At 41.4% G+C, this 21,908-nt stretch overlaps 1 protein-coding gene across 5 annotated transcripts in view; it reads right to left on the reverse strand.

Moving 5' to 3' along the window:
- lnx1 (ligand of numb-protein X 1) overlaps positions 1–21,908 on the reverse strand; it is a 65,592-nt gene that overhangs the window by 25,289 nt on the left and 18,395 nt on the right. For 2 of the 5 annotated variants that reach the window (XM_015345922.2, XM_015345921.2), the window contains exon 2: positions 14,048–14,544. In XM_015345922.2, the coding sequence (XP_015201408.1) occupies positions 14,048–14,439 (392 nt within the window). In that variant the 5' untranslated portion in view covers positions 14,440–14,544. Of the gene's footprint in view, positions 1–9,815; positions 10,194–14,047; positions 14,545–20,599; positions 20,684–21,023; positions 21,042–21,908 lie in introns of those variants that run through there. The other 3 variants (XM_015345923.2, XM_015345920.2, XM_015345924.2) reach the window with 3 other exon arrangements.

The following is a 21,908-nucleotide window of genomic DNA, read 5'->3' on the forward strand; positions in this document are numbered from 1 at the left end:
AAGTAGGACGAGCAGAAATGATATTCTAAATTTAAAAATCCTTTTGCATATAAAAATGGCATATTTTTCAAGATTCACACAGGTTGCTTGGATATAATTTGATATTTTAAGGATTAAATCCTGTCATGTATGCACACAAAAGAATTTCCAGTAATTTTTAACTGACCTAAAAAGCAATTATGGATCAAACTTATGTTTAAAACTGTTATATTTACAAATCTGAGACATATCTTTTAATATTTTCTCTGTGTTGTTTTTACTTTGACAGAAAACAATAGCCCATTTCAACATTACTTGGACAACACGCTTGTGCTCAAGTTTCAGATCAGCAGTCTACAGAAAGTCTATACAAGATCTTTGAGTCACTTTACAAGCTACACAGTTGCCATGCACACATTACTATATTTCTGCTGTTTGTGAGAACAACAGGTCCTGAAAATTGAGGGTTAGCAATGTAATCGGAACCCCCTTTTCTATTTTTATCCGAGTCCTGTAAAAGACTCTAAATATTGCTGTATACTATAAGGGTGGCCGCTCGCAGCTCCTGATTCCTGGCTGCACAATAACTGACATTTTACATTGAAAGACACAAAAAACTGTCTGGAAATTAATCTAAGGCTGATGCCCATCTTTTCTCACCGTGTAGATGTGTAATTCTTGGATGCAAAGTATGACTGTTAAAGTTTAAAGATGCAGTCTAATGGATAACATTGTTTGAAACAGGTTTTTAAAATATTTTTGCATTGTTTTGTTGGACAAATTATCTGTTAATCTGTTTAAAAGGACAAATTAAAATATTCCTAATTTGATGTGCTTTCTTCCTGTTCACAAGGATCTATGGTATGTGTGAAGTTGTAAATCCAGATCACTCAGAGACTCGTCAATCTCTTATTGTTCCAGAGGTTGGTGAGTGCTCAGTGGTGCTGCTGTACATTGTGAGGAAGTGCTTGGCAGTTTGGTAACAGCAGGATTTCTGACCTGTGCGTGACCCCTGTCTTTTCTCTTTGACAAGCTTGTACTTTGCAGGGAAAACGGTCCCTATCGCCAAGCACTAACACTACAAACAACTGCAGCAAAAACCCATCTGCTTAATCACATCCCAATCTCAAACCAACACTTTCACTAAACTCAGCTGTGAGGCATGGCGTCTGTTAGAGAGCCTGGATATCAGAATTCACCACAACAGAGCTTAGTGGTGTTTTTGCTTAAGGTCTGAAAACTTGAAACTGAAAGAATCCTGCAGCCTTTCGTCAGGAAGGTCCTGACAATGAAAATCACAATAGACCCATATAGTAAGGTATGGGTATGCTTAGCAAGCACAGCAAGATTACAGCTGAAAGGCTTTTATTAGTGTTGTTGTGAGACCAAAAAGAGATCATGAAATCTATGAGACAAAGTGTTTAGAACATGTATTTTACATTCATATTTTATATATCTTTAAATTATCTTCTGCACAACAGTCATTTAAATAATTTCCATGATCACTGAGGAAATGCTCTAATGACTGTTAGAAACCATACATTGTTCATACTTTATCATGTATCACCCACACCTGCAGTATTTCTGGATTAGATCACAGTGCAAAAGCAAGGAATTGCTCTGTTGATAATAAATAACATAAACGTCATGGCCTAAGGGTGTAGGAGTGTGGAACAAGCTGCCCAAATATATTGCTGAAGCTGATACCCCGATTCTTTGAAGAACCAGCTGGAATTGGTGGATCAATTAGCTACTAACTGCAAAACTGACAGGCTGAACACCCTCCTCTCGATCGTAACCTTTCTTACATGTATGTTCTTATTTTCACACCTGTGCAAAAAGCTTTTGAAAAATGACAAATCCAACATGGAATCAGAACCATGTGACTTATGTCCTTTGTTTTAATGCTGCTTCAGCTTTCCGTAGGCCTTTAATCAGAGCATCATCTGACGTTCTAAATGATTTTGTCTAAAAACATGTTTTTTGTAAAGATTTTTACAGAATGATGATAATCTCTATATTAGCAGATGGGGTTTTGTCAAATCTGCTGTTTTTCCAGCCCGAAATACTCCAGGAAGTTTTGGAGTCTTCTTGAAATCCCTGGCTGCTTCAATGGTTTACGATTAGACAGGGAAACCGTCTGACTGTCGAATTGTTGCTGCCTGTAACCCGCTGGAACACAGCACGCACACAGAGTGGGCAGGACAAACCTGTTGGGCCAGACGAGCACAGCTGTCTGAGTGGAAAATAAAACCACAGCCCTTCCCTTTAATGACAGAAAAGGATGGTTTTTTATCAACGTAGAGTTTTGCCTTAAACATTGTTTGAAACTCTGGAAAAACACAAAAAGCAAGTAGCTTGCAAAATCGTGGTTAATCGTGTAGCCTGTGATAATTCTACCAGGAAATACAGCTGATTACTAAGGTGGACGGGCTGTGCAGGAGGGAGAATAAGCCCTGCAGCTGTGTGGAAGGGCTCTGGAAGCCCTTCACAAACTGGCCTGTCAGCCGGCTGACACTTTGACAAAGAAAGACAACGTCACTGTTGGTCACAGGACAATGGGTAGTAAAAGGACTGTTAATGAAGCAGAGCTCAGTCTGACTGTGAACAGGGAGCCAAGACAATCTAGCCCAGAGGGATGTGGCTTCCTTTTAGTGCTGTTTTAATCCCACTCCCCTCAAGTGCTGGTAGTGTATTAGTTCCAAACCTGCGTAGCCAGTGAGAATCAAACGCAGTTTGTTTCAAACAGCTCTCCACCTCGAAACACGACACACCCAAAACAGAAATTGAGGAATACAGTACTACAGCACAGTGGTGCAGTATGTACACCTGGGCCAGGGGAAGTGCAGCACTAACAATGCCACTCCAGTTCACCAAGGGGGTCTCAGTGGTTTTTCTCGGTGGTGTTTTGTGAAATTGGAAAGCAAAGCACTGAACCTAACAGCCTCCAAACTATCGCACTTATTTATGCATAAATGTATTTTAAATCAAAATATTATTTATGCTGGATGCATACTGTATACGCTTCACTAATATTCAGAGGGTGTTTTTTCTGCAATTATGTTTCAGGAGAAAGGGACGCCAAACCTCTCTCATTAAACTAATTCAACATCTTTAAAAATAATGCTTAACAATTAGGCTGTGTTCATAACCTCAAGGGAACTGTAAAAGAGCCTTTTGGAAAAAAAAAACTTCAGATGAAGAGTCTTCTCTTTTTCATCCTTATTTTTTGCTTGTTCATTAAAAAATAATTTCTGGGGAAGTTTAAAAATGTCTGCAGGGTGTTTTTTTACCCAGCAGCATGACGTTTGGCACTGTGATGTGTGACCCCGCAGGCAGGCCAGGTCAGAGACGGGTATCCTGAGTGTGTGGATGTTCGTCATCTGACAAGGGGTGGGTCAGTGAGATCAGCCACAGGGCCAAATTGTTGCCCCAAGGTGTTTGGGACTGTTCTGACTGGGGCATTTTTATACTGAAGCTGTGACTAATCCTCACCATTTATCAAACAAAATAACTACACAAACTCCTGTCCAAGACATATGATACATAAATAAAAAATATTGATCTGTCAAAACTTCATAGTGTAATTGATAAAAGCTGGTGTGTGTCTAGATTTTTAAGGTATCAGGATGACCCGTTTTGTGACCTGCTTAAAAAAAGTACATCTCATAACTTTACAAATCCTGACATTCTCCTATCTGAATACTAATCTTGTTGAAGTGATCTCAGTGCGTTTTTATTTACCAAGATGCAGTGAAAAGGTATCCCTCCCCTGACTAATTGCCATGTTTCTATCCCAGTTCACAGCTGTATGACCTGACTGGCCAGGCCCGGCCCCTGTTCCAGGGTGAGGTGGCCCTTCGCTCGCTGTAGCTGACAGCCCTGACAGAGCCACCAAAGACAACTCAGGAAGACGCTTGCAAGAAATACGTCAAGCTGACACGTTGCTGTGTGAAAACCCAGCACGACCCCAGTTCTAGGCTGTATCAGACTGGGATAAGACTGAAGATACATTTGCCCACTGGATGACCTCGCCTTGCCTACAGAGACCACAACCCTTCACCCGCCCAGTCACCTGGCAGGGCGAGGTGATGCAGGTGGTTTCTGAGCGCTGCTTTTTCCAATGTGGAAATGCAACCTCATTGCCTTTGAGCTGGACTCACCAAGTGCTGTGAAGGCTCCTGGAAGATTTTTCTAGAAAATGTATAAAACTGAGCTATATTACAATAGCACGACTAGTGTGTGCAACATTGCTTTTGTTGGGATGGTGCCAGGTAAGGAGACGATATCACTGATGTTTTGCTGGAGTGGAATCTATACAGGCTATTTTTTTCCCCATAGAACTGTACAATGGATTAAAAAAAGATCTTTAAGTAAATTCTACATATGATAACTAAGATGTTGCTTTTATGGAATACATAAAGAATGCAGAAGCCAGTGAACTAAAAAGGGTTCCTTGTCGAGTACATAAATCACCCAGTATATCAAGAGTTTTATGCCTGCATATATTTTTCCTTTTTGCATTAAGAAAGGCAAACCAAGCCTCCAAATGTGACATGCCCGACGTTCTGAAATGAACTGATCTGTTAGCTGCCAGACCTCGCATTCTGTTTGCAGTGTAAGGCACGTACAGCCATTGAGAAATTGGACTTCCAGGGTTTTTCTCCACCACTTAATCACAGTTTGTCAGGGCAGTGATTCAGCAGGGCACATTGTCTGCTCTCCTTCTCCACTCGCTGTCAAGTGTGCTGCACTCAGCCTGGACCACAGACAAGGGCACTGGAACGAGGAAATAGCTTTCTAAGTTCTGTGAGCTGGCTGAAAAGCCATGATACAGGAGTTGTTAACACTGTCCTATTTTCAGTTTACCAAGGCAGTAATACCCCAAAATTCAGGATCTGTTTTTCTTATTTAACAAAATAATAGCATTCTTTTACTGGGACATATAATGTATAATATAATAAACTGCTTTAAAAGTAATTAAACATTTTATTGCTCAAGTGATTTTACGCTATATTATTTTAAAATTGTTCTGCTCAGTGTGTCACAGATGATGGCATATTAATTATTTAGTACTATACTGAAATCACTTATCCAAGATTCTACAGTACACAAAAGTTGAATATTATTTCTAGTGTACTGGCGCACTTTGGCTGCTGTTGCATCATCCTGGTGATGCAACACACTGGTGGTGGTGGGGGGAACCCCATTACCTGTAGAGAGCTTTGAGTGGAGTGTCCAAAAAAGCCTTATATACAGTAAGTGTAAGGATTATTTATTACTTGTATCCCAGAATGGGATAAAAATATTTTTGCATGTTCTGTTCTAACTTTTCTTTGTCACAACAGAAAATTGTAAACATCACATATACATCATATGTATATACATTAATGTTTAAAATGTTTAATTTAAACTAAATGTGATGGAAAATGACTTTATGCTACTGGGTCCATCCAGTCACTCTCAGAGAGATATATTCCAGAGCAAAGCCTGGACTGCCTGGTTGGTATGCAAGTCCATTGTGGGATACACACACGACACAGACACACCCGCACATTGCCAAGTTAGAGACATCTCATTTGTAAGGCGGGAGGAAACTAAAGCATCTGGAGAAAAGCAATGTGAACACAAGGAGAACATGCAGACTCCACACAGAAGGATCCCCCGGCAGGACTAAAACCCAGGACCCAAGCAGTGCTCAGTGTCACACCACTGGGCCAGCTGGGTGGTGTCAAGAATATTATGAACTACCTTCTGACCAGATGAATAAAAACCCTGTATCCTGGATTCAACAACAAGTGAAATTGTTCTGTTGGTCTCAGCTTTTAACCCTCAGCAGACGTCTTTCTACATCATACGGCCTCCAATCAATAAGGTTACACTGTACACCCTGAGGGACCCAGGATGACTGAGGCCAGAAAGTGAGACACATGCTTTTTTCAGGAAGGAGAACAGACATAAGGGAAGCTGAGGAATGTGCACACTGCATCTGCCACTGTGCCTTACAAACCCCTGCCTTCTGATCCATGAGGACCTAAGTACCCCCTTCCAAAGTAAAACACAATTAACTGCTCTGTAACAAAAAGTAAATCATTTTACAGTAAGTCTGAATAAGTCATCCCTACTCTTAATTTTGTGTGGCACCACAGCAAAAAGTATAAAGCAAACAAACAGCCATCCATCAACTCAAGCATCTGAGAACAGAGTCCAAAAGCAGTAACTCACTTCGGCTGCACACTACAGTGACTGTTTGGGGTTTTCAGAGATCTCTGCCGTTATGCACATGCGGAGTCTTAAAACAATCCGTTACCTTGCACCACTGGTCCTTTTGTTGTGTACATCAAAAACATAAAATGCTGCGATGTAGTAGTGACTTTGGCTTCACGTTGTTTCTGTGTTCGCTACGGTGGCATTCAGGTTGTGGAATTCCTGCTGGTGAGGGGAACAGGAATGAGCTGCTGTTTGCAGGGAAGCTGTGGAAAGCTTGCAGAGCTGTGTTGTTCTCCTCCCTCACATGCTCTGCTAGCATGAAAGGCTGAGTTTCTGTCTGAAAGAGACATGTCTTGATTTTCAGAGGGCTCCTCTCCGAGCATTTGTCAGTACACTCCACCTTTGAAGATTAATTATTTCGAGGGCTGCCACTTGCATTTCTCACCGGAACATGAACAAAAAAATCATTAAAGCAGATTGTTCATGCTATAGTACTGCATGGTCCTTCCTGCCTACCATCAGAACCTAGAGATTGCTCTTCTGCTTCTGTCAGCGGCTACAGCAGGCCTTCTGAACCCGTCAAAGCATAATTAAATTGTCATCGATAATTGCTTAACTTGACAGTGAAAAGTTTTGCTCTCGCCTGATTTAATTCAAATATATATTTATGTCTAATGTGCCCCAAATTCATACTTCATTTATAAGAATAGGTTTTGATATGGAGAGAAAGGAGAATTATAAAATAAAATATATAAGCAACCAAAACTGTAATCTCTGCAAATACTCTCCTACAGAGTGCTCATGGAGACTGAATCCAATTGTTTATGAAGCCATCACCAGCATTTCAAGTTTTTATCTTCAAATGTGCTTCAAAATAAATTGCTCTTATCACTAAACTCCATTTCAATCCAACTATCATAATCATAATTTCATCATTAATTTCATTAAGCAAACTCACAAATTAATCCTTTCAGGAAGAGTCCAAAAGTATTTAAAACATTTCATGATTTTGATCTAGCTTTGGAAAAAATGAAATGCCTTAAAGTTGAAATTTGGCATTATGACAGCAGTTCCAAGCAGACCATTTAGAAAAAATGTCAAGTAATAAACGGTAAGAGCAAGCTTCAGCACTATTCAATGGTTTGAATAGCAAAGGAGCCTGGACCACTAGCAAACACAAATAACTTTTATCAGGAGTCCCTGCCTTACAACAATAGATCTGCAGTGGGATTTCATCTATGGGAAAAATACATCCTAACTGGCGTAATGTTTCTCTTTGCAAGATACAACACTGAATCTGAAATCTGAAATTCTTTAGGATAGTTTTACAAGATTACAATTAAGAATTTGAATTTCTGACGATCCAGTCTTCTAATAAAGTGATAGCAGCCAACGAGGCACTTAGACAGACTCACACAAGAGGGTGTGTCCCAGTTCCAGGTGTGGAACAGGACTCAAATAAAAACAGAGACACAATTCAAGTCGGTTTCTGCAATTGCGCCGCTGTCTTCCTTACTTCTTTGCGTGTGGTTCAGGGAGATGACCGCAGCACCACAAAGACCTCATTCTGCAATCATGTCTTGCAGTTTAAGCTACTGTAAGTACAAAGCAAAGATGAGGTTTCAATGAGAACACTACATTTCTGACATAGACTTGCAAACTACTTGCGCAAATGCCAAAGCTTTGAATGAATTGGCCTCACCATGATCTTGTTATAAGCCTGCAGATTCCAGTTAGGCGACAATCATTTCCACTTTGGTTTACACTATTAGCGTATGGTTTCCCCATCGGCAGGTGAAGTGGTTTCAATTCAAAGGCCCGTGTTTTAAAGATGTTGCGACAGACACTGCGGTGAGAGGGAAGAGTTCAACCTCTGTTGCTCACATGGCAGTAGTGGTGCAGAGTTAGCACCTCTGCTGGCCATCACGTGCCACAGGCCACCTGAGGACTTCAGTTTGCTGTCACACCCCTGCAACGCCAATCTAATGCTTATCAGAAGTATCTGTAATTGCAACTCTTTTTTTTTTTGCACGGTGCCATTACATTATTAAAAGGCCGCCTGGACTAAGTCCATCTTTCTCTGGCTGTTTTATTAATGGGCTATTTATCACTCTGCCACACAAGTCACCTGCTTCAAATAAAGCCAACCTGACAGTCTGCAGAGGAGGTTCACACTGGCAGGGCAGGCTAATGGGAGCACCGCTCAGGCAAGCAAGGAACAGAATAAATTAAGGCACTAGACAGCGCCTTGAATACTTACAGAATAAGAAAGGCTAATAAAATAGAAACAGTACCATATCTGTTATTTCTCTATAATGGATTGTAGGAGAGAGTATTTTGTTCTATAACATACAGTGGTACAATACAGTGCTCTGTTTCTTTAATTTGGCCAGCAAAGCAAAGCTGACAGTGGATACAAACAATCTAATGTTGCCGTGACCCACATACAAAGCTCAGAGAAGAATCTCTTTAGAAAAACCTCGATTCTGTCTCCTTAATTTTTCAAGTATTATGTACATTCGAAGGCAGATGGCTAAGTGGAGAGATAACAAAACAATTTCTCAGAGCTTCTCAGCTCTGTTCGTCCGGCAGGTTTCTTGCTCTCAGAAATACACAGTGAATATGAGAAGGGGTGACACAGTGAATCTTCATGTCACTTGTATATTGCTTTGTAAAATCCATTGGCACTGTAGTTATCAGCCACCAAACCATAACAACGTCAGGCACTGCTTTTGTGGAAGAATAACAGAATATAAAGTGAAACATTTTCCTGACTTTTATATTCAGTAAAATAAAAAAATGGTGATAAAAGGTATATAGGCAGCATCATTTATAAACAAAAATTGTCCAGAGAGTTTCCAGGTACTGTAAATGTCATGAAGACAGGATTTCAGGACAAACTGCATTATTCTGCAGTTCATTTAAATTTTAAATCCCACTTAGGCTGTGTTCTTTTTATAAAAATAATCCTTGGTAATTAATATCTCATCATTTTGTATAACTGAAGGCTAGCTGTGTATATCCATTCAGAAAACCGAAGGGAGGAGGTGTTTCAGGAAGCGCATTGAGCTCAAAACCTATCTGGAATTCACAACAACAGAAACTGAATGGGGCTTCAGAATCCGACAACAAAAAACAACAATAGTCATACAACAGATACTCAGCTTTAAGGCAGCAGTTTTACCAACTCTCTACAAAACATGAAACATGCAGCTGAACAAGGAATTTAGAGCACTTACTTCAATTTGTTTCTGACACATTATTAAATTACATCACGTTGACAAACTGTAGCTCATGTCTCCCCTGCCAGGATGCACAAACCAGCTTCCATTGCAATATTCTGACAGATGCACTGCTGCTCCAGCGAAAGACACAAGCATCTCCACAGAGCAGCAACACTTTACATTTCTATCTGATCAAAACTCAACGCTTCTCACGCGGTGCACACAAAGGCATGCAACCTGGCTGCTAGTCTAGTCTCACTCCTCCCAACCAAACTGCAGAGCTTAAGAGACCAATAAACTTTTGCAATGATGGTTTGATTAAAGTACATTTTCAAAAAATTCTAATAATCCAAGTAGTGAAAAAAAAAGCTGAAACAGATCGAGAGTAGGTGCGCTACTCACAGCTCTGAGTACAGGAAGTGCAGGTTGCCCACATTGTCTGTGTAGTTTGCGGGACTAAGCCAGGGTAAGACCAGCAGCAGGAGAGCCTTCATTGCAATGGGCTCCTGGTGCACTGGAGATCTCGCCGTGCTTTCTCTCCCTTTCTCGTCGGGACACTGCAATCTTATCCTGGTTCTTAATGAGTTCCCCCTTTTTTAAGACTCCCTTGTCATCTCAGTCAAAAGAAAAAAAAGGTGGCACATTTGGAATCTGATTTAGATCTCTTAAACTAATCTGTGCTGAACATCGCTGAAGCGTAAGAGGATTAGCTGATCTGACTGTCAGATGGGCGGACAGACGTGATTGTGTAGGACCAGCATAGGAGGGCTGGCGAGACAGTGACTTATACTGCAGCACAAACCACTGCGAGGCAAAGAGAGCTAACCAAGCTCGCGCTGACGGAAGGGTGCTCTGGGGGCTGCGGGGGCTTAGCCACTGCTCTCATTGGTCACTCGGCCATCTGGGGCACGACCGCTCACCTCCCCCGCCTGGGGAGGCACACAAGCCCACCGGGGCTGGCTGTCAGCTGGGCTCCCCATCCCCTTACCCCCTTCTGCAGCGTTGGGAAGTTCCCCCACGCGCAGATTGGTCCTGCTTACAAGAAACAGCCTACATGAGTAACAAAAAAAAAACCACTCTGCGAATCAATATTCATTACAAAAACAGGGGCTTCTTTTCTGAATGGAGAATCTGAAGTGGGTTTTTTTTTCTCCATAATGCCTTCCTTTTACTAGGACTCCGTTTCTGTTCAAAAGGGGGTTTAAAGGGTGAAATTGACAAGAGCATGAAAGCCCCAGCTCCCCCGAAGAACAGAGGAGGCTCCCCTTCTCGAAGGCAAACCTGAAAAAGCTGTCTGCCCGTTCGCTCACAAACAGCAGCTCAGCACCGTGCCTGAGTGGACGGCTCTCGTGAATTCAGACTGTCACGTTCACAGTGAAAGTCTTGAAACTCTGGAACCAGTAGTGAATAATGCCACTGTTGTAATTCCATTTAAAGACAACTCCGCCCTCTTCCAGACCAAACTCACAGGTCCGCAGCCGTGCGGCTGGCATGAGCTCTCGAAGTATTTCAAACTTGCACAGGGGTCTCATCTATTCATTCAGACAAAATTATCTTTGATTTCTTAAAAGAACACAAAGATGTCGTATTTACAAAACATGTTTGCATCTGTACAATACAGGCTAAACTCAGGCAACGCCATCTTCATTTGTTCCTGGAAATCTAGGAAAATCTACATTCAGGGGAGTATCTCTTGAGTTCTTTATACCACAGAGCTCTTGCTATCATTCAGAGATTCAATTAAATGACTCGATTCTTATTCCTAAGTTTCACAGACCATCTTCAAATGTCAATGCCCATATTTTGTTTCAAGAAACAGATAGATCCAGGGGTCAATTATCAATTAACCGCCAGATAAGCTACATGGGCCGAGTGGACTCTCGATTGTAGCTCTTCCTGTCTAGCTTTCAGCATTTTCTTCCCTCGCCTGGTTAAATCTATGCAGAAACATTTTCTGAAATGTGAAACAGTACTTAATTCTTCCATCAGCAAATGTTTGCTTTTTGAGTTGAGATGTTAATGTGTTGATTAAACTGCCATTGACATCACCCCCGCCACAGCGGCTCTGTTTTTCACTTTTCTCCTGGTGAGTCACTGTGCATATCAACACCGTTACAAAAGGTTTCAAGCTGATGGTTTTCCATAATGACGTTGTTCTACAAGGCTGTCTTGGGGCGATCGGTTCATTCTCACAGTGATGATGGAGTTAGCACTTTGCACCCTCGCATCTGTTCACAGGAAGGATTTTCAGGGTGCCTGCTATGTGTGAGCTCATCGTTGTTGCTGAATAGATAGTACTGAATATTGGGCACAATCTTAATGAACAAATGTGGAGCAACTCAGTAAGTGGGAACATTAGCGTCTTTGCAGTAGTTCCTGCAGCTGTTTGCAGTGCTTTTTATGCCGTGTGTATAAAGTACACTCCCCGATATCTGGATGTTATAGATATTTAGCCTGCTTTTTCTCTTGTCTGGAGATACTGAGGGACTGAGCCACTGAAATCTAAAATTCATCAATAGAAAAACTCTTGAAAATTATGGCAGGTTATTGCCAGGTCAATATTAAGCTCAATAAGGTCTGAAGGAGATATGACAGAATAAAGACAACAGAAAACTGGTCTAGTCTCACAAGTGCAAGGACTAATGTTTTTATGCAAAGAAGCTTACAAAGAGTTATAATCATGTATTTCTCCCTCATAAAATGATAATGGTGATAACAGTCACAGTTCACCCTGTGGGAGCTATGAGGTTGGGGTATGTTGATCTAGGGAACAACAGCTGTAGCCAGGGATGTGAGCACACACGCCTCTGCACAGGACACCAGAGCCCCTCTACTGCCCCACTCTCCTGCTTATTTAACCCAGACTGAGCCACTCTACTGCCTCACTCCCCTGTTGATTTACCCCAGAGTGAACCACTGTGCCTATATCTGTCACCTACTGTACATACAAACTTTAAAAACTGCTGTGGTAAAGCAATCTTCTTAGATATTTATTGCTGTCATAAAATGTCATAAAAACCATTAAAGTAATGTAGGGAATTAGGTATTATCAATAACAGAATGTTACAGAAATCATATGTCACAGGCGTTTCATTCTTTCTATTCATTGATATGATAAGATGCCAGGACTGCAATTTAAGGCACCAGGCATTACGCTAGTGCTGAGGCTTTGCTTCAGGAAGAGTTCAGATAAGTTGAAAGTTTAGTGTCTGAGTGTCAGGGAGGTGAAGAGCTGAGCTATGATTTAGCTGTCTGTGGTAGGAAGTAATTTGTCACTGTTCAGAGCAGAAGCTATGAAGGCTGTAACTGGTCAGCCTGTGCTCAATGACACTGTCTTCAATCCCACTAATTGGGACCTTCCTTTTCAGCAGAAGTGACGTGTCTGCCCTGCAGGCTGGAGGTCGAGGTATCCCATTCTCTGCCTGGCGAGGGGCTCGTCGTAGAGCACATCTCTACTCTGAAGTGAGCTGATGAGTGTTGTGTGACCAGAGGGAGAGAGTAATAAGTGCATGTCCAATCACAGACTGACTTGTCTCTTTCGTCAGAGGACAGCACGTGTGATCGGGACAGCCGGTATTACAGCTGCAGTTCAGGGACATTGCCATGGAAAGGCCAGGGGTGACGCTGATGTGCACGAACGTGGTGTTTAAAAGGTACAGTGCTGCATACGTGGATAACCATTTTACTTAACTCTGAATCTTCATCTTCCTGAAATTGACTTCAGGCTTAACAAACCCTTAAGCTCCAAAGTAAGAACACTAATTAGGAGCAACTTTTCACAGAGGTAGTGCTGGAAGCCTGGGCACTTGTGACATTGTGATCTCCAGTCAGCTTAAGTAGAACAGCTTTTGTTATTCAGATCATTACCTTGTTAAATTTAAGAACAAAAAAACTCTCAATTATTGATAAAGACATAATTTCATTTTGCCTGCAAGTTAATTAAAAGAAAACAGTGAAAAGAGAACTCCTGATGCAGGTGATGAGGAGGAGAGTCAGGAGATCCAGAGACTGTGAGCTGCATATTATTTTCAGAAGTATGGAACAGAGGGTGAATGTGATTATTAATCTAGAATTTAAATTAAGGATTTTATTTGGCTTGCTGGGTAATTACCACTGCAGTCCTTTGGGCTATTTGTATTAATGATTCAAAATGTCAGACAAATGAAACACATTTCAAAGCTATTGACTTCAAAACAATGAAGAATAAATATTTAGATTAGAATTAGTTCAGATGAAAGCTGAATCTGATTAAATCACATCTTACAGTTAATTGCTAGCTGTCCACAGGGGATCACGCAGGGAAAGCATAATGTTGAAAATAGAATTTAATAAATTTCAAAGGGTGATTCCAAGTCCCTGGAAAATATGAATCGCATCTCCCTGACAGCCCTGAGGGACAGAAGATGGACTCAGTAATTCCCGCATTCAGTAGGAGGAGCAGGTTTAGAGATAAGCTTTCAGCATTGAAGCAATGCTTGTGAGACTGAAAGGAGGCCTCCTGAGCCTCTGGAACTACACCAAAGTCATGGGAATATACCCTGGGAGACGGCGATACAATCTGGATTATCATCACGGTATCTATCAGGTTAACCCATAAGAAATGCAAGAACCAGAGTAGAAATCTGTAGTCTAACCTGTTCTTCAAGTGCGCTTCAAGGTCACATCTCTGTACAGTCTCCATGCAGTGTTCAGTCAGGGGACAGTGAACTAGCAGCTTGTCCAGCAGTTTGTTAACCAAGATGCTGGACTTCTTGCAGGTTTGCAGCATGAGGGGTTCCCTATCCACAGGACAGAAGTCCTTCTCCAGGAGGAAGTTTGTAAGGCATTCTGTGCAGTAGGTGTGACCACATGGGGTGTCTATTGGCTGAATCAAGGGCTGCAAGCAGATGTGGCAGATGAGGTCATCGTCCACTTCATCTTGGTAGCTGTATTCGTGGTTTTCCTCTGGAAGGTGCCGCTGGCCACAAGTGGAGCACAGATCATTTGGGATGGCTTCGGCTTCTCCCATTGCTTCCAGCTGGCTCATGGAGAGGCAGAACAGAGGCACACCAGAGTCCAAAGCAGTTCTGCAGGGGTTCAGTTCGCAAACGGGAGACTCAGCACATTTCACATGTGCACGTGACTCCTGTCTCTATGAGAAAGATAAGAGGTAAATACTTTTCTGAGTCGATAAAAACAAAAAAAAAGAAGATTACGTGGCTGGTGTTCACACGTGCACAATGAAGAAAACAAAATACATTGATAAAAATATTTAAAAAAAGGACAATGGTAAAGATATGTAGAAAACTAAAACAGACAGTTAAAGTATGTGCTTGAACTTTTGTATTTGTGTAGGTCTTTTCATCCAAAAGAATCCAAAAGATACAGGAGGAGATCCACTTCATCTACCTCCTACCTCCTGGGTGATGCTTAGCAGACATTCTGAGCCAGCAGCACCCTTTCACAGCAAAGCATGACATCCTGACTGTACAGCCCCAGGGAGGAATGTATCCAGGAGTCAATACTCCTACTCTTATGGACAAGTAGTCAGGACCTCAGTTCAATGTCTCATCTTTAGCCTTTGTTAAGAGTCTACTCATTCTAAAACAGTCACATACTACTATACATAGAGTGTAAATGGCTGAGAAAAGATTTCCAACCACAGCATCATCCCCTTCTGTCCCAGACAGATGCACTGTCCAAAACTGCAAAGGTTTTTTTTATTTGATTTTGCAGTATTGAGCAGGCAATTATATTGAATCCTTCAGAAACTCATTTTTTTACAGTGCTGGAAATATCAATAACAATCTCCTTTGTAACTGAATGATAAGCAATCTCAATCGAGCTGCATGGTCCCCCAGATATCTGCCTATTGCTAGATTAAAATGTAATAGAATTCTGTGGAACAGGGAGGATGGGGATGTCTAGGAAAAGCAGGATTTATGTTCTCCTCCTCTTTTGTGACTGACAGGCTCTGAGTTCTCCAAATGTTCTTGGCCTAACTGATGGGAGTCTAACTCATTCTAACACATTAAGGAACTAACTGCTGACTGGCTGCCTCAGGCAGAGCTCCATGCTGATTGGCTGCCTCGGGCAGAGCTCCATGCTGATTGGCTGCCTCGGGCAGAGTCTCGTGCTGATTGGCTGCCTTGGGTGGACACCAGGTGGGGAAAACTCTGAAGAGGGAAAAGTGTTAATAATTCAGTCCTCAGTCCTGCTTGGAGTTACAAAGGTTGATAGAGCCCGTTGGCACTTTTTATCACCTCTGATAAAAGAAAGGTGGGACTGGGTGGTACAGTGGTTATCAGATGGGGCTGGTTGCCAGGAAAGTGCTGAGTCAAGCCCCAGCTGCACCAGCTTTTCCACTTGCACCTCCTGTGTGGAGTCAACAGCCCCTGTGCTCTGTCCTCTGGGGTCCTGCTGAAGGAGTCTCTGCAGCAGCAGTTGAAGGACTACAGGTGGGTTAGTAAAGCACTACAGGCGAGTCATTGAAAATTAGCAGTACTTTCCAATTATTACTAAAACGTACAATATTGACAGAATAATGTTACCTTAATAACTAGGCTTTTCTAACCTGTACTGTTTGCTATTTATTGATATACATTTACTTAGCATCCATTAGGTACGTGTAAAACATTGATACAACCTTTATAAACTGCACCGTAATATGAAGTTTTGCAAAAGGTTAAACATGTGACGGCAGGAAATACGTAATGCAGCCGTATCAGGAGGTTTTATCAGTATCTGTTTTTTCTGTTTGGGTTGGGAACATACAGAGGTTTAAAATTTTCCATCAAGAGGAGGTCCTATTTCTCGTCCACACGTCCATCAGCAGGAACGAGGAAGATGTGTGAAATGTGTTTTATACTTCAGGATGTCGAACTATTTCATGGCTGATGTAATGGCAGCCGAGAGCAGTCCACACACAACAAACCTCTAAGAAATTAATGAAAAAGTGTGAAGCCTGGATCTAACCAGACACGGTAGAGATTTACCAGCACATCAGATCTTTGACGTCCTGTCATGTTACACAGATACACAGAGTAGGATCCCAGCTCAAGAGGTTTACAATCCCAGACTGAAAATGTTCAGTTAGACACGATGTAGGCAGTAATGTTTTTAGAGGTGCAGTTTTTGCTGAAATACTTGCTGTGTCTTATCACAGCGAGTGTCCTGTTTTTAATCATGTTTTCACGGTTGGGTTTCCTCTCCGGCAAAGATACACACTAAAGATAACATCCTTGAATCCATTTGATCCAAGTGCTCAGTGTATACAGTAAATGTTCAAGTCCATAATTATTAATTCATTTTCCCTCTGCCTTGTCCTGTTTCATATTACTGTCTCTGCACACAACACAAAAAACATCCAGGAAGGCACAGCAACACACAAGTCAACTTTAGTCTCTGTCACTGGGGCTCATGAACAGAACATTGGCTTTTATGTCATCCAATCAGAGGAACTGCATCCCAGTGTTTGCAGTATGAGGCTGGCAGAAACCAAAACATTTCACAGATTAACGTTTGCACTTTAGCAAAGCTAGCATCAGAAAATATGGAGGGTAACCCAGGCTCTTCTGCTTTACTGGACCAAATGCGGCTGTTTCTTTTCACTGTCAGTGGCTGTCATGTGTAATCCCCCACTTATCACTCAGTTGCTCTGACTCACAGAAACAGGTCCAGCCCAGGAACTCTGCTGGCGTCCTCATCATTATTCACATAAATCAGCCCTGACATGCAGAAGCTCATTCCGCTTTCAATCAGTCAGGAAAAAATGTGATCTGACCTGAAATTCACGGACGATCCAACACTGTGTCTAATAAGCTTGCAGGGCAGAGCCCTTCGTCTCTGTTGGTCATTAGTGTCATGCCCTGCAGATCTGAGGTCAGATTCAGAACGTCCCAGGCAAACTCATGTGCCCAGTCCATCATATGTAGTTTTGTAGTTTCACCTATTTAACATTTTCTTTGCATGGTATTAGTACAATGAAAATAAGCAACAACATAAAGAATTTCTCGCAGACGCTTTGTATATTTGCCGAAATGTGCTGTTGGCATGCAGTAGGTATACTATACAAAGAGGATATTCAGTAATTTTCCAGGATTTCCTCGAGTTTGGAGATTTTGGATCTCTTGTGCAGACCTACGCTTCCAGAGTCACACACTCAGCCTGGCTCTAAAGCTGCACCAGAGCGATCTTATCTGCTGTGTGCAGAACAAGACCTCAGTTCCCAGCTGCTGACTGGCTGTAATAGAGTTGCAAAACCTTCCAACTTGTCGTGACTCGTCCCGATACATCAGAACTACAGGCACACCTGGAGAAAGGTATCCAAACAGTGTGCCTGGCTATTGCAGTGAACTGTTGTGCTGCACTGTCTGGAGGCATTTCTCAGAAATAAGGCACCTCATAATAATCTTTATTATCAGACTCTGTACCAGCTGAGTAGCTTGTTACAAAATTTTATTTATTTGAGTGTGTTCTTCTCATTCTGAAAGTGCTTCGTTTACCTTTCGTAGTACAGTATGTTAGCAGGCATAATAAAAAGCAACCCTTTGGATTAGAGGTTGCAGAAGACAGATTAATGAAAATTTTATAAATGGAACATATTAACAAACTGTCAATTGTAGGACAAAAAATACACAAAAGACCAACTACATGCTAGTAACTCACCACTAATCCTGACCACAGCCTGATCCACACACGTAACCCTAACCCTAACTATGGCTTTTCTGCAGAAGGTTTACATAAGAAGGTTACATAAGTGTATAGTTAATGCCATATTCATAGACTGTCTATAGCAATATATAGTATAGTGGCTCATTAATGTCAAGTGTTACTTGTTTGCTTTCTAAAAAGTTAACTCGACAACGATGAAGACCCTCACTATGCTCTCTGGCTCAAGTCACAAGGAGAATGTGAAAAAACCTTAGAACATCTGTGGAGAAGCTCATGTTCCACTTGAGATGAGGAACTGAATCTGATCTATGTTCTGGGCTGTGAGACAAACATCAGAAAATTAAAAAAAATAATAAAAAAATAATCATCAGCACTAATGGTAGAATTAGAAGTTTTGCCTAGGTTATGTAAAGTGCTTAACATTTCAACATTACAAGTACGACAGTTTCTGTCACATCAGAAAATTGTTTTTCTAAAGTGGATTAAGAAAACTGCAACACGGCAGAGGAATGACATTCTGAGAGCCCCTATCCTGAAACGAAGTCAGCTCAGGCGTGTTCAGAGCCCTAAGAGATCATTTACTCTTGTGAATCATTTGTCTTCTTTTCACAAAATTAAACATTGTTCCGGTAATGGGAATGTCGTGCAGCTGCTCTGTGTCAGCTTCGAGGCGTTGATCCTTTGCAAATCTTACGGGCAAAAAAAATCAGTGAAAAGTTGTGTTTTGTTGTAATCCCAAGAAGGTGTTAATGTGCAACAGTTACAGTTAAAAAAATATACCAAATATAATCCTCAGCCTCAAAATTATGCTATTAGGTTAGATGGTGCTGGTAAATATTTGGTATACTCAAAATGTAAAACTGTATCAGCCCTCTTGCTCAAACTGTATACCCCAGTGCTGCAGATTTGATTTCTGAGTTTCCGTACTGAATTGTCTCTTGTCCCCGTGTGCTTTAGTTTGAACCCTGCTGCTTCTTCATGTTCAGCCTTTTCATTCCCCCTGTCAGCCTGGCTTATTCCTCACAAACAACCCAACAGCCGGAGGGAGAGCAGGGCCTGCCTGCAGCTACCGGTAACCATGGCAATCAAAGGTCTAGCGCGCACGTCGGAATAACAAAGAATCAAAAGTCAAGAGCCTGCTTTATTCCAGGTTATCAAAAACAACTCAGATTAAAAGAGAATGGAACGTGGAAAAAATAAATATATATCACATCATTCCTAATCTTTGAAACCTAAGGTAACTCTTGGCCAGCACTGGAGCAATGTGAAAGGAAGAAACAGCAGAACTGGTGAGAGTTCCCTGTCATACAGTATCAACCCCAACAACTCACAATACCCGTACAGCACCCTGCCTGTTCCGAACAGGAAAGCACACCTCGCCCCCAAAGTAAGCCTTTCTTTGTCTCAAACAATGTTCCTGCAGTAGCTGTGAACCATGCTGGATTAAAGTAATTGCACCTCTCTGCTGCTTGTTGAGCAAACTGAATGGTCAAGGTACAAATGTGACTTCAGAAGAAAAAGCAGTGCATTTCATATGATCAGTGGTTATTTATATTTCAAGCACCAAGAGAGAGTAAGAATGCCAGATGCTTTCTGTGTAGCACATTGACCTGCACTTACCTGCACTGTGGCCTAATGCTGCTCTGGTTTATTGTATTGCTTGTGCAGACTATATGGTTCCTGCACTGAAATGAAACTGCAGGATATATTAACTGCACTGCTGCTGCATGACTAGATTGTGAAGATTGTGAAGATAAAAGGTGGGATACAAATGTCTCCAGAGTGCTTTGCTTTTCAAACAAGAAAGGGCAGCTATGTGTGGCACTGAAGGGGAGGAAGTTTGTTACTAAGCTGTGCGTCATACATGGATCATAGCAAATCCAATACTCTTTTGTCTAATGATGACTCACTCAAAGGCTGACACAATATACGACACTTTTGCACAGTACATAAGAGATTAACAACTACATTCTTCAAATACAGTGTGCAGATTTTTTCATTTTTAAATACTGACTTAAAATCTCGCAAGGTAGATATTTACTCGTGTGCAGAAAGAAGTGATGCTGGTGCTCTATATATTAAAACTTTGAATTTTGTATCAGCTGTTTATCTGTCTCTCTGTACGTGAGCACATAGACTCCATTAATGCAACACTTCCTAGGGTAGAGGGATTTGGATTCTCATTTCTGTCACAGTCTGTCTTAACCTACTTAAGGTTTCTGAAGAAATACAGACAGTCTTTAGAAAACTACAAGTGAAAATCATTGATTAGAATCAATGGAACACTTTTTAACAGTGTGTTTTTAAACACAAGCTGTGTGAAATGATAGAAACCTACATCGGTGGGTTTCACTGAGGCATCTGATCACAATTAAGATGAACATGGTTTGTAACAGCGTGGTTAATTAACATGTTCAGTACTAGGCTCAGAACATAATGCAACACGATTGTAGATCAACGACAGAAACTATATTCTTTCTCCGAAAAACAAGCAAAGCGGTTGAATATGACACAAAGTTATGCCTGTAACTTACCAGCCGTATGGAGTCAGCCAGACAGTTCTAACACAGTTTTACTGCATACTAATCTAACCAGTCCAAGATTAGTGAAAAAAAGTCACCGTACCTTTGAGAACTTTGCTCATCCCATCCCATACTGAAGCTCATTGGCTTAAAGTAGGATATGCAAATTGGTTGCTGAACTACCTAAAGGAAGAATTCTGCAGCAGTAAAGGAGATCAATGGGCCGCACCCTTTGTGCTGAGATCCACACAGGGGGAAACACCCCAAGACACAGACCTAACAAACTATTCGTGTTCTGCTGCAGAAATAATGAAAATTGATTTTTACTAATCACACAGTGGGTTTGTATCTAATGTATCTTTGCTTTATGCAGAGAGGCTGCTTGGTCTGTTTTTTTAGGACTCTCACAACCAACTAAATGAAAAACCTGACAAACCTGTTATGCGGTAGCCAAGTTCCTCTGTTATCCACAATAGAAAGTAAATCAATACTGGAACTGGAAATCATTTCAGTCTGTGCAACTTTTCACTTGCAGGCGGTAAATTCAGGGGCAGAGCTGACTTGAAAAGCCACCAGATAGAGATCAACACTCCTGTGTTGCTGTACCTGGAAGAAAGCAAGAAGACTGTGTCGAAGTTTGTGTTCCTAGCACTGGCAATTCACCTGCAATGCATGTTTCCTAAAACACAATATTCTTGTGATTCAATCCCGATACAATCACGATTTCTTCCACTGCTAGAACTGAGTTTACAGAGCGAAGACAAGACTCCTCAAGCATGGTATTAAGGAACGTCTGAAGCACAGCGTAGAGACAGCTGATTTTCATGGCTCCACTGCAGTACCTTGTTCACAGAGCTGACTGAAAACATTGTGCCTGAGCAGGTATGGGCACTGGAAGCATGTGGTCAAATTCCTAGCGCATCTACAAGTCTAAACACCAGAACAGCACATGACTATATCATCATTACTCTGATGCAAAAGGGTCACACAGATAACCATTTTCATGCAACTGCACAACACCTTAAGTGTCCTTTGAGGGAGTGGGTGTCCTGTTAACACAATAAATCCATAAGACAAGACAACATGCAGGCATTTAAAAACAGTTTTTCATCTTCCTGCTTGCAATTTGTCTGTGTTAACTAATTTTTATTGCTTTAGATTGAAATCTAGACAAGGAAATCTGTATGAAGAATTATTCAGATTCTACTTTCAAACATTTTACCATACCTGCGTAACGTCTTCTGTTAAATGAAATGAGTGCACCATTTCTCATTACCTGTGTAAAGCTCCTGACTTTGTAATAGTAAACCATTGCAATTAA

This window comes from Lepisosteus oculatus, chromosome 1, assembly GCF_040954835.1.
Source record: "Lepisosteus oculatus isolate fLepOcu1 chromosome 1, fLepOcu1.hap2, whole genome shotgun sequence".
NCBI classification, from domain to species: Eukaryota; Metazoa; Chordata; class Actinopteri; order Semionotiformes; family Lepisosteidae; genus Lepisosteus; species Lepisosteus oculatus.